Source organism: Neopelma chrysocephalum, unplaced genomic scaffold (assembly GCF_003984885.1).
Source record: "Neopelma chrysocephalum unplaced genomic scaffold, ASM398488v2 Primary Assembly neopelma1_24, whole genome shotgun sequence".
In the NCBI taxonomy this organism is placed as follows: Eukaryota; Metazoa; Chordata; class Aves; order Passeriformes; family Pipridae; genus Neopelma; species Neopelma chrysocephalum.
The window spans coordinates 21,205,016-21,220,561 of NW_020897693.1; the positions used below are offsets into that span (position 1 = coordinate 21,205,016).

At 36.6% G+C, this 15,546-nt stretch overlaps 1 protein-coding gene across 7 annotated transcripts in view; it reads right to left on the reverse strand.

Moving 5' to 3' along the window:
• Window positions 1-15,546, reverse strand: part of SIPA1L1 (signal induced proliferation associated 1 like 1) — a 191,062-nt gene that overhangs the window by 49,146 nt on the left and 126,370 nt on the right. For all 7 annotated transcript variants that reach the window (XM_027707499.1, XM_027707516.1, XM_027707492.1 and 4 more), the window contains 3 exons: window positions 11,503-11,677; window positions 2,453-2,556; window positions 1,071-1,228 (listed from right to left, as the gene is read on the reverse strand). In XM_027707499.1, coding sequence (XP_027563300.1) covers window positions 1,071-1,228; window positions 2,453-2,556; window positions 11,503-11,677 — 437 coding nt within the window. The remainder of the gene's footprint in view (window positions 1-1,070; window positions 1,229-2,452; window positions 2,557-11,502; window positions 11,678-15,546) is intronic.

A 15,546-nucleotide genomic window follows, 5' to 3' on the forward strand; every position in this document is an offset into this window, starting at 1 on the left:
AGAATCAATTCCAGAAATGCTGTGTGAGCTTTAGCAAAACTTCAGAGGAAAAGCTTTTGAATCTTCTATACATACTTGAAAAATAATGAATACACCAACTCAGACACTGCAGTCATAGATTTTCCTCTAAATAAACCCTTTTATATAAATAAAACACTTAAGTGAGCATTTGTATTTCAGCGAAAACAAGTTAATTCTAACGCTACCTAATTTCAAGACAGCTATTCTTCTAAATCCATTGCTCTGGCATTTCATATTTTAAATGAAAAAGCTTTATAGAAGTTTTCTGAGATCAGTCAACATTTAAAAATAAAAATACTTTAGGAGTTCAGAATATAACAAAAGGTAAAAAGTTTCACTGATCGCAAAAGGATGTGCTTGTAACAGATGCTTGTAATTTGGTTAAAAAAATTAGGCTAAATAGGAATCTCATTTTGCAATTCTTTATTGTATGTTACTATCAATTACTATTGATAGTAACCAATAGAAAATTACCATTTTCTCTTTTAATCATATTGGCTTTAAAGGTCACACTACGACTAATTTTTTTGGCTGCATAATTCTCTGTAATTTCTTTGTTTAAGAACAAGAGATGAGAAATTAAGATATTTCAGAGACCTTAGCTTCTTTCTGAAAGGTTAAGTCATACTTTTTAACTGTCATTATTTCAAAAACTGAACATAAGCTCAGATGACCGAATTATATGAACAAGAAGTAGGGGTTTTTTTGTTCTTTGTTCTACTTTTTTCAATGCAAAAACATTATTCTAGCATAGTCTTAATAAAGAGATTAAAAGGAACTGAGAATGCAATTTTAAAATAATTTCCAAATGCTTGATATGCATGTGTATGTGCACATGTGTGTGTACACATACTGACAGCAGTAATTTCCTCACTGGGTGTGTTTCATGAACATACTCATAGTTTTAAAATAGTGTTCTAAATTCACACGACCCAAAATCTCCTTGACCCCTATCTTTCATTATGTTTCCCTACTGAGAATTTAAGAGAAGAATGACAACTCCCTTTGCACTCAAATTCCATGTTTTCAGTGAATCTAGCAATAGCTACCTGTAACAAATGCTGTCAGTACAGGGACCGTGCACTCTTACAATGACAAAGACATGCTGGAAGTGGGATCGAATGTTCTTTGGGCTGAATGGTTGTGCTCCAGGCTCCTGGAAAACTATTGTCACAATATCATTTCCAATATGTCGTTTTCTCAGAAGCTTTAACAAAAAAAAAAGATGCATAGGTTAAAACACAGATTTTTCACAAATGTCCAATTATTTATTTCTCATTATTTTAAAGTACTATTGTTCAATTTCTTTCCCCAAATGATACTTCAAGCTGAAAACTGAAATAATTGAGGATTTATGTAACAAATACCAGAATTGGTTATTCATCTAATAAATTTCAGGCATGGGGCTTTTCATAATAATTTAATTTTCATATGTAGCATATGGGAAGAACTTGTAAGGGAAAATTTTAAGCTAAACAAAGGGGAAAAACAACAACAAACCCTGCTAGTATCAAGAGTAATCAGTGACACATGGAAGAAGGAAAACATTCTTCATTTCACACTTTTTTACAAACCAAAGGTAGGCTCTATTTCAAGTTGAAAATAGTTGTCGTTGTCCTTAAGGCAATTCATAATAATTTTCTGGTACGCTTCTTTCAGTAAATACAAGACTACAGTAGAAGACAAGATAAGCTACAAAGTAGTAGAACATTTAGTGCACCAAAGCAAAGTAAAAAGAACTCTATGTTAATGTCTATTGTAAAACAAAATTTCTATTTTATTTGCAGAAGTACAAAGCATCATTTCTAGAACAAAATGCATATACATCATTCACAACACAATGGCTTAGTGTTAAACAACACTAAGGTACTTCAGTGTAACAAAGCAGATCAGCCTACATAGCTCTTCATATAATATAGTTAATAAAAAAGGAAAAAAAAAGAGGAAAAAAAAGGATTTTGACAAAATGATTTTGACTTATGTCTTCTTGTGTAGTGTGCTGGACCACCTACTCATTATCTGATCCTGTGCATATTAGAATTTGCTGAATGCAATCCTTAGAGGGCAATTGACTTAGCTGGTTTAAAAGGTTTAAAATCATTTAACATCATCAAGTACACTATGGTCCTTTTGAGATAAGATATAAACTCTTATTTATGTAACACAGATGTGCTACTGACATGTATATTGTTTACTATGTAAATGCATAATGGTAATGCGCAATTGAATAGAAAACAGTCCAATGGAGAAAAACCTACCTATGATGTACCTACAATGATCTGCTCATCTCCCTATCAAAAAGATGGCCACTTTTGATTCCTTAAGTGTTTTCTTTGTTACTAACAAATGAAAGTTGTCATAAATATTCAATAGTTCATCTTCTTCTGAGAAGGAGGAAAAAACAATTCTAAATAGGCATAGCCCATCTTACTTGTTGCTTGTTGTTTGGAGTATATGGCAACATAGTAGAAACGTGGAACATGATTTCATAGTCCTTGTATGTTGTGTATAAAGAGTGAGTACCTGTTGAATCAGCTGCAGTTAAAAAGACAAAATAAAAGCATTATTTAAAAAAAAAGTTTAAAAACAAAGCATCATTATTATCAAAGAAAATCATCAGCCAAGACAAGAATTCCTGTTCATCCTCAATCCTAGCTGGTATATCAGCAAATAAGAACTTCTTCAGAGTTTATTCACCTGCCAAAGCAAATGCTGCGTATAGATGGCCTGTAGAATTTTGCATACTTTTCCCAAAGAAAAACTTGTTAGGAACAGGGAATTTATACCAGGAGACCCTGAAGAAAGCCTATTTAAGCACAGAAAGTGATAACAAAGTCTGAGATAATTTTCAAGCACCACTCACTGTCTTGGGATGAAACTGAACTGTAAGGAATGTGAAAATAACTTCAGAAAGGAAGGTAGACAGATACTGCAAAATAATACCATGATCTCATGCATAATTAAATGGCAGTGGACAATAACCCACAATAAGAACAGAATGGGTTCTCTTAAACATAAATATTAGGACTCTAAATTAACTGTAATGAAGTCAGATAAAACCTTTGCTAGAACAGGTGCTTTATGGACAGGAAACATCAAAACTCCAAACAGGATACTAGCATGCTTATAACTGATGATGGAAAAAGCCCACAACAATGACACTATGATGGCTAGTATATTCATCAAAGGTACTCTCAACTGTTTTGGGTTCTGGCCACTCTATTTTAAAAGTTAGAGAAGAAAGAGAAGGGATCCAGAAACAGGTCACAGAAATAATTATGTGTGGATGGAGAGACTTCCATGTGGAAAGAAAATGATGAAAACTAGGATTATGAAGTTTAGAAAATAAAACAGAAGAGGGGATATTATTGAGTTTACAAAGTGTTGGTTGAAAACAACACTTGGTTACACACAAACTGTGAACTTCTGTTTTTACTTTTTCTTTCTTTCAAAAAAGTGACCTTGAAAGATGTTCCATTCATTTACGTAGTAACACATTTAAAGATGAAATAGTGAGTATATTCTATTAAATACAACTACTGTCCACAGCGCAAAAAGCCTGTTTTCAAACAGAATTTTAAAAATAACTAGTTTTATATATATGTGGGAAAAAAGCATCCTGGTTATCTGAAGTTACATAAACATGCTGCTAAATTATATAATCCCTAAATTATATAAATAGATAACATTTATAACAGCGTATTTTAAAAAGCTGTTAAAAACTACATGTTGGGTTTTTTTATTAGCAGAAAGATCATGATATTAAGAAGATAATAGCTCTGAGATTTGTGAGGCATTTACAGTAACATAAATACACAGTTTATTTATCCAGATTTTGGGGATAAACTTTGAGAAGTTTGTTTTCTGTCAGATTCAGAATAATAAAACAGAGGTAGCTTTATTGTAAATGAAAAAGCACAAAATCATCCATAAAATGAAATGGAAAGTCTTCTACATTAGAGCTGCATAAGAATTTTCTACTTCCAGATCATCTATATAGAATAAAATTAAAATTAGAAATAAAAGATTCCTACAACCTTATGAAAAAAATAGTAATTCTCAGTTAATGGTTCAAGGAGATTGGGCTCTCTTTCCCAGCATTCAATATTGCCAGTAGGATAAACTAGCTAACTGCTAAATATTTTCTTTTTAATGCTAATGAGAACAGCAGGACAGCTGAAAGGGAATCATTTCATCTTCCACTCCATTCATAGCAGCCTCCATCCTCTGCCTGATCATTGCAATGCACACTGAAGGAGACAGATGCACCTGAAAGTCACCTAAATATCAACTTAACTTCTTACTGGCTTTGTCTATCTGTAAAGATGCTAATTTGCTCTTTCATAAATAGAGCATACAAAAATATCACAAATAATTGGAAAGCGGGAGCAGATGCGAAAAGACAGGGAAGTGAGTGAGACACACAGGGGAATGGAGGTCCTCCAAAGTGGGGAAAGGACCCAAAAGGGGTTTGGGGAAAAGAATAAGGCAATTCTGATAAAAAAATACACTAGAGCATCTAAATATTCAAGCCAAACTTTCAACCTTCCTGGCTGGACTTCATTTCAGGCAGAAAAGGGGTTCTTTCTCAGAACAGCACTGATTCTGCAAACTAAATAATCAGGCTCTAATCCAAATAAGACATTTAATAATTCCAATTATTTCCAAGTACTTCACAGCTTAAATCTCTCATTCAAATCTAACTACAAACAGAAGTCCATATCCACTACAGACTGTGCATCTCTCTCAGCACTGAGATTTCTTTTTTCTTTCAAGTAAAGTGTGCTTTTTCTGAAGTACAATACAATAATTACAGGTGTTTGCTTTAAATCAAATCACAGCCACTGCAGTAAAATCCAGGACTGTGTACTGGAATAACAGTCATCATTTCAAGGTCAGAACTGTGAGCCAGCACTGCAGTCTACTTCAATTTCCTTCTAGTTAACAGAGGCCCGAGGGATCTACAAATTCATTAGCACCTTTTTACACTGAAGACATCCCCTCCTGCCACTAGTTTATGATGCCTTCTCAGCTTTGCCCCATTACTGGATTTGGCTACTTAGCTGAGACATTATCTGATCTTTTTTCCCTTCCATCATTAATCATCTTAAATCCACCTTAATCTTTTGTACTTCCAATGATTCCCAGCTATCTTCACAAGGATTGTCTTAACAGACTCACATTGAAGTGTTTTTTCCAGCACCAGCAGGGCTCAAAACTGACTGACACAGCATACTGCTGACAAATTCACCTCACTGAATCCACAGGACTTTGTCAGCCTGCTTGTACAGCAGCTTAAAACAACCTCTGCACTAGAAAACTGTATAAAAACCATTACAAGTAGAAAATCTAATTCAATGTTTCAAAGGAAAACATTGCAAGGAATTCTAGGAGAACAAAAAATAAATTATATTGATGAAGTACGACAGCCATTGCTATAAACTGCTGCAGGGCTCACAAGTAAAAGCACAAGAATAAAAACTTTCAAAACTTAATATTGCTCCCCTCTACCTTTGCTGTCAGCAGCTGTCAAAACTGCTCTTCTTTCTGTCATATACAAGGATTACAGCAAGCACTCATGTTTAACTTCTGTAGTATCCAAGTTATTTTCAGACAGAATTTCCGAGGACAGAATCTTTTAATTTGTAACATTCAAAAGTACGTATGTAACACAAACACAGAGAAATGCAGAGGGACTTCCCTCCACCCCTATTGCTGCTTCTTAAGGAATTAAGGAACCTCTGACCTCCTTTGGCTATTGGTCTCCCAGCAAATGTCGCAGACCCAAGAGTAAGTCTGTTCTTATTTCCACATGGTTGGAAAGATGTTATACAGTACAAGTTAGGAAGGTAATTTATCTGTATTATTTCATCAAAAACACCGTTTTATTGACAACCCCATAAATGAAATGTCAATTCAAAGTCCATTCATTCCCTAGATTTTTTCATCTATTTAATAATTTCTGTTCTGCTTTTATATTCTTCTCACGTTTTAGCCAGAAAGTCATGCAATATATAAACATCTAGTACAGAAACCTACCATTATTAGCTAAGCTTATAATCTTGTCAAATAAACTCCCACAACTCATATTAATCAACTTCCCTCATTTCCTGCATCAACTACACTACCATTCTGTTGGACATATATGCCAAATATTACCATAGAATAGAATATGTCCTAAGTCGAAAGGGACTCACAAGATCATCAAAGTCCAACTCCTGGCCCTGCACAGGACCATTCCCAAGAGTCACACCATGTGCCTGAGAGTATTGTCCAAACACTTCTTGAACTCTGTCAGGCTTGGTGCTGTGACCACTTCCCTGGGGAGCCTGTTCCAGTGCCCATCTACCCTCTGGGTGAAGAACCTTTTTCTAATATCCAACCTAAATCTCCCCTGACACAACTTCGGGCCATTTCCTTGGGTCCTGTCACTGGTCACCACAGAGAAGAGATCACTGCCTCCCCTCCTCTTCCCCTCACAGTGAGTTGTAGACTGAAAGTTGCTGCCACTAAACACATCTGTTTACAGGACTTAGTCTCATTCATAACACATTCTTAAGCATCTTAATAGCTGAAACCCCTCAGTGTCAGAACTGTATTTGTTTGCCGCTTTTTCTGAAGTTCTGCGTGCCTGCATTATATTTGTTGTTGCATATATTATTTCACTCTTTAAAATTCTTTTGTATAAAATGAACACATTCCTTTGCTACCACTTTGGAATTTTGACTTCCTCCTCAACCCAACATCCTTTTTTCCAAGTCTATCGTCTTGTCTGGTATTCAAGAGAAAAAACCAGCACTTTTTCATAATGCATTTTCTAAACAATCTGCTTTTCTTTGGCCTAGATCATGGAAAGTGGAAGTCAGCAAACCCTAATTTTCTTGTTTGAAGGTGCAAACTTAATGGGCTATGGCTTCTCTTGTTGCAACTAAGGGTGGGAAGGGACTGTCTGCTATGAACAGGACAGGGAAAATAAAAGTAAATGAGTGCCAAAAAACCCCCCCAACATAAAAGAATTGACAGCATTCAGTGGTAAAAGCCTGTTTCTTATCATCCATTCATGAAAATAAAAGCCTTAAAATTCAGAAAGCCTTATTTAAAGTGGGTTTTGTTTTTAAAAAGTTGGTTTTTGTTAGATTCCATCAGGAACTTACCTCCTGCTTACAAAGGAAATCCATATTACATAGCAATGCCAGTCAACTACACAGGGTGAGTCCTCTCTCCCTTACACTGGCAAATTTTTTTATTGCAATTAAATTATCAGTGATTAAATCCCTCTTTATGGGGTACAACTTAATTTTTGGTTCTCTTTGGGCCAATCAAAACAGAAGAATCTAAGTCATCGTGTCCTTTACCTGATGCTGCTGAAGTGCTGGCATTTGCTGTGCCACAAAGCTTTAGAAAGGCATTCTCATTAGTCTGATTAGAATTAGTGCATGTGTTTGTGAATGCAGAGTTTGTTAAGTGCAGAGTGTGTTATGCACCCAAGTAACACAAGATGCATCTTTCTTTCTAAATATATGAATTGTTGTTACCTTTTCACTCAAGTGATTTGAGCAGTCAACTGAAATGTGGGAAATGGTTTCAAATCCTTCTGCTGTATAATGGGAGAGGGCTGATAACTCACCAAACCTTTCCTAATCAGTATATAGGCTCAGGTGTACTGCAGTCAGTTTTTTTCTTGATGTTGCTTTTACTTCTCAGTTCAAGAGGGGCTGGAAGTCTGCGTTCAATAGTTAGAACTTCCTCCTGGTGGGGAAGGGTCTGTGCAGGCTTCTAGACTTTGCTCTAACACAGGAGTCCTAGAAGTTCATTAGGAGATCTGGATTCTCTTAGTTGAGGACTCTGACTCCCTCTCAGGGCAACTGCATGTTGAAGAAATCTCCACCTGTTTTTAGATGTAGCTATAAATGACTTGCTGAGGGTCCTAAGAGTCCACACCAGAGTGGAGAACTTGCCTGCCTCATGTGGGAACTGTACACAAAGCTCAGTGAAAGTTCTTCATTGCTCACAGAATCTTTTGCCTTATTCCTTGTAACAGCTGCAGGGAGCTTCTCCACAAGGCAGAAGCCAGGTCTAGCATTATCCAGACGATCCCATCTACCAATTTAAAATACTGAGAAATATGACTAAGTGAGGGAGAGGGAAATAAAGTATGCATTACAACTAGAAAATAAAGTAAAATGACTGAAGTTATAATTTGAAAGATCACTGTCATGTTTATGACTTTAAAGTGATGCCTGTAAACTTCCTAGCCACTGTAGGATAGGTGACATTTTCAAGCTCTAATTCCTATCTGAAGTCTGCAGGCTGCCAGGAGATAGACTACTTCCCCTCTGGTAATTCTAGAAATAAACAAACAAAACTTGAAAAGTAGCATCTCTTTTCCACAGTGGCACTGGCAGAGATTCAAAGCTAAAGCCCTTCAAGGATCCAATACACTTAAACAGGATTTCAGTTAATAGGATGCATGAAATTTCTCCTTTTAAAAAAATGACTGTTATGGATACTTACCAATTAGGCCCCTAATTCCAAAAAATTTCTAAGAACAGCAACTGTTCTGAAACTGCTTTTTGCTAGAGCAACTTTACTTTTCTAAATTTGCATAAATTAAAAATACGGTGAAAATTTTCAGAGTACATAAACAAATCAGCTCACCTTCATCCAGAGAAAATCTTTCCATGTGTCTTACCTCATGCTACTGCTTTCCATAGCTTATAAAGTATTGTCAGAGGTATAGAAACTAGCCAAGTAGCCTACACAGACTTGACCTTTCTTACGAGTCAATGAACAGATACTTGTTTTAAGCACATCTTTGCAATCAATTGTGCTGACACTGAACAGAATTCTTAAGCAGGAAAATTTCCTGAGTAATGAGACTGCAAAAAGTATTCTAAGACAGTGATCTCTAGCAACAGAAGAGCACAGAGCTGGAGCTCTGGAGCTCATTTCCTAGCTGTAAACCTAGCTGTTTCAACAAAACCTATAAACCTAAATCACAGTAAAAACCACAACCTCCTTCTTTGCAGGTCTTTCCATGTTTGGGCCAAGGCAAAAAGACTGATTCCTTAGGGTAACTATCAAAGATGTATCTCCTGGCTGTATTCTGCTGTCCATATATTCCCCACATCTGAGATGCAGCTCTTGAGACCGTCTCTGGTCTTTAGCATTTTGCCTACCACAAGGTGGCTTTTTTGGGGTTGGTTTGTTTTGCTGGTTTGGGTTTTTGTCCATTTCCTTGTAGAATATGCTTTAAGTGTTTCTGAATGCAGCTATCCGAAGAACTTAGTGTTGTGTCCCCAAAACACCCTCTCTTTCATGACATCCAGTCTGTGCTCTGCACATTAGCAGAAAGGAAAACATACCACCATCAAGATCAGTTACGAAAGTTTGCTGCCATTGTTCACATTTACTGCTGTCTAAACCTACTCATTAAGAACTGCATACTGTGTAGTCCTTTGTTTTCTCAGTAAGTCTGCAGACAACATAACTCAAAAGATTTCAGACAATTTAAGAGTTCCTAAGCAGTTCTAGCTGATGAGGCCCCATGCATGTGAGCTTGTAAACCCTGACTGAAATAAAATGTAGGAAACCCTTCATGAAAGCAGCAGTTTCCACTCGAGAGGATTACCATTCCTCTCCGATCACAGTGAAGTGTTCACATAAGCCTTTTTGTATTTTTAGATACAGAATGGAGCTGGGTAGGTCTACTGAGCAGTGTGAAAACCTTAGCAATGTGAACTGCCAGCTCTCAACACAGAGAAGAAATCTTCATTACAAGAAGACAACTCTCAAAACCAGGAGAGATTCGTTCAACTAAAAGTTCACATTTCCATTCAACAGGTGCTAGACTGTAGTACCAGAACTCAAAACCTGACGAAATTCTTTCCTTGAGTTGGAAGCAACAAGAAAGAACTCAAAACATTTCTGGAAAATTTTGCTGCTTAGAAGAAAATGCAAAATAAGTACTTAAAAGGCAGTTACGCTTTCATGGGTGTATCTGAGCAGATGAATCAACTCTTAATCATACAGCATTTACATATACTAGAAACCAGACACCAAAATAAGGGCTAGGTTTTTTTCACATCTTGACTAAATCAGAAGAAAGGGAAGAGAGGATTTTACTTTAAGGAGGGCAGGTTTAGATTAGATATTGGGAAGACATTCTTTACTGTGTGGGTGGTGACACACTGGAACAGGTCACCCAGAGAAGCTAGGGATGCCCCATCCCTGAAATTGTTCAAGGCCAGGTTGGATGGGGCTCTGGCCTAGTGGAAGGTGTCCCTGCCCATGGCAGGGGGGTTGAAACAACCCAAACCATTCTATGATCCTATGAAATGCCCTTAAGTGAGTAACTACAACAGAGGGAATATAAATACTGCAAGTAAAAGAAAGCAGGCTCAATGTTAAATGTGTGTGAAATAGTTATTAATTTAGGTTTAAAACCACAGGTTTTATAATTCTCTGGGGACTGATGATCAGACTGGTCAAGAACAGCCTGAGGAGATGGTAACACTATTCCTGTAGGAATTAAGGACACGGGGTAGAATGGTGGAGCACTGAAGCACACCAAGTTACTGTATGTGTGCTAGGAGACCCATGACAAGACCACAGCTTTTGCTGCACTGAAGTTGATGAATGCTTTTCAGCTTTCATGAATCAACTCCTTATTTAATTTCCTTTGTCACAAGTGAGTAAAATAGCAAAAGATTTCCATAGGAACTGGTTAGTTCTAATACTCAAAGAAAAGGCATACAGACCAAAATTTACCCCTGAATAATTTAAATAGATCTACAAATTGAATATAGCATGTGCTAGCTGATAAATAGGTATTTCACATTTGATTCCAAAAGCAGGGAGTTTCTTTTATAGATATGGTCACCCAAGATCATCTTACCACTGTATTTTTGTTGCAATACATTTTACAGTTAAAGCTGATAATTTAACTGCCAAATCCACATTAATTTCCATAACTCAAAAGAAAAATCACAGAGGGAGGAATACATTTGACAGCATGACTAAGACAAAACTGCCTAGAAGAAAAACTGCATGTAACAGCCATCAGAAAAGCAGCAGATCAACACATCAAGGTGGAGTGACATAGATGGGTTCTCAAAACGATTGGATGACAGTCTCTAAGCGTATCATTAAAAGAAAATATGACATATCAACTCTATTGATTGTTGTTACACAACACACTGATTTGCAATACCAATAATGGTTCCACAGTTACTGGTTTCTTGTTGCGGCTTTAGTGGTAATTTCATACCAAATTAGTACAAAAATCCAATGATTATCAGAGCTGAGAGACCATATGGATATGGGTCAAATTACATGCATGCTCTGCTTCACTTATAATACCGAGCAACTGTCTTCCTATAGCAAAGATGTTATTTTTAAGAACTCTCTGCAAAGAGGCAGTTAGCAACCATTCAGTGCATTTTGTTCACTTAAGGGGGGGAAATAATGAAAAAGCCTTACTCTTTGTATCCAGCTGAGCACGATACTTGTCAAATCCCTTGAGTCGAACTCGTTCTCCCAAGAGCTGAAGAAACTCTTCAAAGGCTGGACCTGCTGATTCGTTATTATACATTTCCTCTTCTGTGCTTTGCCCGGCTTTGCAGTACATGATACCCACCTTAAGCTGGTAACTTAACTGCAAAAGGGAAAAAAATTGAAATCTTATGTGTATACCAAGTGATGCAGCAACTTACGTATTGAATTCACTTCTCACCTTTTAATAAACCCATAATTCAAAAAAAGGAAAAATACCTAATTATCAGTCTAATTTCAAAAGTTAGTCTAGTTCCAAATACTCTCACTGTTTTCCACTGTAATTGCCTTGATGATGGCATATTTAATCTCAGGATGTCAAAATGCTTTCTAAAGTGAAACAAACATTAATGTTGCTTATTTTCAGGAGGACAACACTGCAATTTGCAAATAGTGAATGTCTTTAAAGGTACTATTTACTAGCATAGATCTTTAAATATATTTGTTCTTTGCAGTTCCATTTTCCCTCTATAGTTTGTTATTTGATATTCCTAATACAGCAGAAGCTGAAGATGTGAATAAAGTAATTTTTTACCCAACCATAATTGTGATTCTTCGAAGCAAACTGTTCCCACCAATTACAAATTGATACACACAAAAAAAAAGGAGCAAATTGATGTCATGTAAATCTGGACTACAAAAACAAAAGTTACAGAAAGGAAGAAAGCAGCATCCAGAACCATTTACTGCTGTCTCCAAAACCAATTTCACAGGCAGGAACTCTGATTGAGAGAGCGCAAGGGAGAGCCTTGGAGATTACGCATGTAATTCATCCAGTAGAAATGCATCCTTACTGCTGGGTAAATAATCTTTCCTCCCACACATGAATTTTTGCAGAGGCTCTATTTCAAATAAACACCAAACAGATATGTCAGAGCAAAATTATAAGAACATCTATCAAAACTGCCATGAGATTTACAAGTTTGGGCTACAGCTTAGTGGGTAGTGAAAACAGTTATTTGCAAGAGCACCGGAAGCAAAGTCATCTGAATATACTGTGATTTGCTCTGAGAAGATTCTATCCCAAGCTGCGAAGCAAAGGATTTTGAACTTGCTAGGACAATGTGGACACATAATTATACTGAAATTCATGAATTTTATGGTGGGATAACTTGAAGGCCCTCAGAAGTGGGCCTACTCTGTCTCTAATTAAAGTCAATTTTAAAATTTAAAAACTCTGAAAACTGCAACTTTACTGTATTCTCCTTTACTACCAAAGATGAATTATGACAGGAATATATGTAATGAGTCACAGTTCTAAGCCGTTTCATTTACCCCACTAAAGAATGTCCCTTATTTTATCATCTGACACACTGACTACCTGACTTGCATCTTCTAAACATGTTCAAATTTCTTATGACAAAATGCAAGTACAGCATAAAATCATAGAATGGTTTGGGTTGGAAGGGACCTTAAAGATCATCTAGTTCCAAACTCCCTGATGCGAGCAGGGACACCTTCCACTAGACCAGGTTGCTCCAAGCCCCATACAACCTGACCTTGAACACTTCCAGGGATGGAACATCCACAAGTTCTCTGGACAACCTGTTGAAGTGCCTCACCACCCTCACAGTAAGGAATTTCTTCCTAATGTCTACTCTAAACCTACCCTCTGTCACTTAAAACCATTCCCCCTTGTCCTCTCACTACCTGCCCTTGTAAGAAGTCTTGTAGCTCCCTTTAGGTATTGGAAGTATTAAAACTTGAAGCAAAGATATGTATTGGTAAAACAAATACTGAGCACAAGTAAATTAATGTTATAATTTATTATGATGATTATTTATTTCAACTCTCAGTTCACTAAAAAGAATACAAAAAAATCAAGCCAATAATCAGTGCACACAATGCTCAAATAATTCAGATACAGATGGATGGTACATGGAGGTTTTTTTGCAAAACATTCTACATGATTCTATGTTTGATTAAGACGTAAATCTTCTCAGGAATCAAGGAAGATAGATGAGGTTTACGGTGCATTTCTATGATCTCTGCTTAGCTGGTGAACTACATGATCCCACTCACTGCATTCTTACTGCCTCAGAGAAGCCAAACTTCGTGCCTTTGCCCACAGGGTCACATGTGCCCTCACAGAAAACCTGGTCCAGCTACTGCTGACATGTGGGAAGGGGAGAGCGAGGAAGGGTGGTGAGAAGGTGGCACTGCTGCTGCTCCTGCCAGAGCGACTGTCATCACGTTCCACATCATCAGTAGCAGGCCCTACCTTGGACCACTCGGACGTCTGCTACTCAGATACGCTTTCTCTCCAGGCCCAAGGAAACAGGATGGACAAGTGTTTCATGGGACCACAATACCTTATCTGCACTGCTAAATACAATAGTTTCTAGTCATGTTACTTAAACCAGGACAAAGAAAACCATCCTCATCAACCACACACTATTTAAACTTTAATTTCAGGTGAAGGAAGTATTTTCAAGGACATAAACATAAATGGGATCTGCAGGATTCATGAGCAAGCAAGCAACTGTCCTTTACCACTTTGAAAATGTCAGCCTAGGAAACTAAACAAGGACTATGCAAAGAGCAGGATACGCCTTCTATCTGTGTTCTTAGATTTGCTAATTTTTGAAAAAAAAGTTTCCTAAGAACAACACAAGTTGGTATTTTTGAATCAAAAAAAGCACATCTGGAGAAATAAAGGGATGCAGTCCCCATTTTTACGCCTCCTTCTGATAAATCTAGGGTCCTTAGAAGTATATTAACTCCAAGAAAAAGATAAAAAAGAAGTTGAAGAATGAATTCTCTTGTGGTAAAACCACTAAAGTAGCAGCTTCACTTGAATAATCTTGAAGTATTTACGTATTTATATATGTAGGAAAAGTGGACTTTAAGTATTTATCTAGCACCCAGTGCAAGACAGCAGAAAGTATATCTTGGATTTAACCAGTCAGCAAGTTTATATTATGAACAGGGAATTATATTAAGAACCAACTGACATTTTGCAGTATTTCTGTGAATGAGGAATTGCCACAAAGATTAACTTCTCCTGGAATAAATCAGTAATTGCCCTGATATTCAAATTTGTAAATCAGATTTGAAAGCAAGCCTACAGTAACTTACCATGAACTTTGTATTCAAGGCGAAGATTAGTAAATGGTAATTATTAAAGAAGCTAGCACAGTCCTAAAAGTGACTGGATTGCTTTGTAACACAGAACCATTCAAATGAATGCATTTTAGTAAATCCAATAAAAGAATATCAAGGTAACAAGCAATGTGGACCATATGTACAGAATACAGATGTTATCACAACTCTAGCAATCCAAGTAAAGAACATGCAGCTTCGTGTACAACACCACTACAAAATTAGGGCAAGAAGAATATTCCCATTCTGACACTGAATGACATGTGCAGATATTGAAAGAGTAGAAGAGAGAGAGCTCAGACGTAAAAGTGATATGAAATTCAGAGAAAATCTGTTGCAGCGAAAGACTTGAAAAGTGCAATCTGTTTAGTTTATCATAAACAAGACCAACAGATGATTTAATCACTGCATACAAAAACCTTTGCTGGGAAAAAATCTCACACCAAAATGACTTTTTAAGATGTAGCAGAGAAAAATATCAGAAGTCTTGAAGCTGAAAGCAAATAAATTTAAATACAGAATTGCAAATTTTTAAATATGAAAACAACCAATTGCTTAAGACCTCACTCAAATATAAAAAAGACATCTTATTCTAAGCAAAACTGGTGCATGCAAATTTGGCTCAATGAAGGGATTACTGGGTGAAATTTAATGGCTAAATCAGGCTAAGGTGACTTTGTAGACTTAACTCTTAAATTCACAAAACATCTTATTTGCTATATCAAATGGGCACCTGTTCATGCCATAATGAAACAGTGTGACACAGCAAGATGAAGTGAACAACATTCTGTGTACCTAATTAGTAGAGCAGCTGTTACTCATTTTTTGTTAGCTTAGAATTGATAAAAAAAATGCAGCTTCTAATTAGTA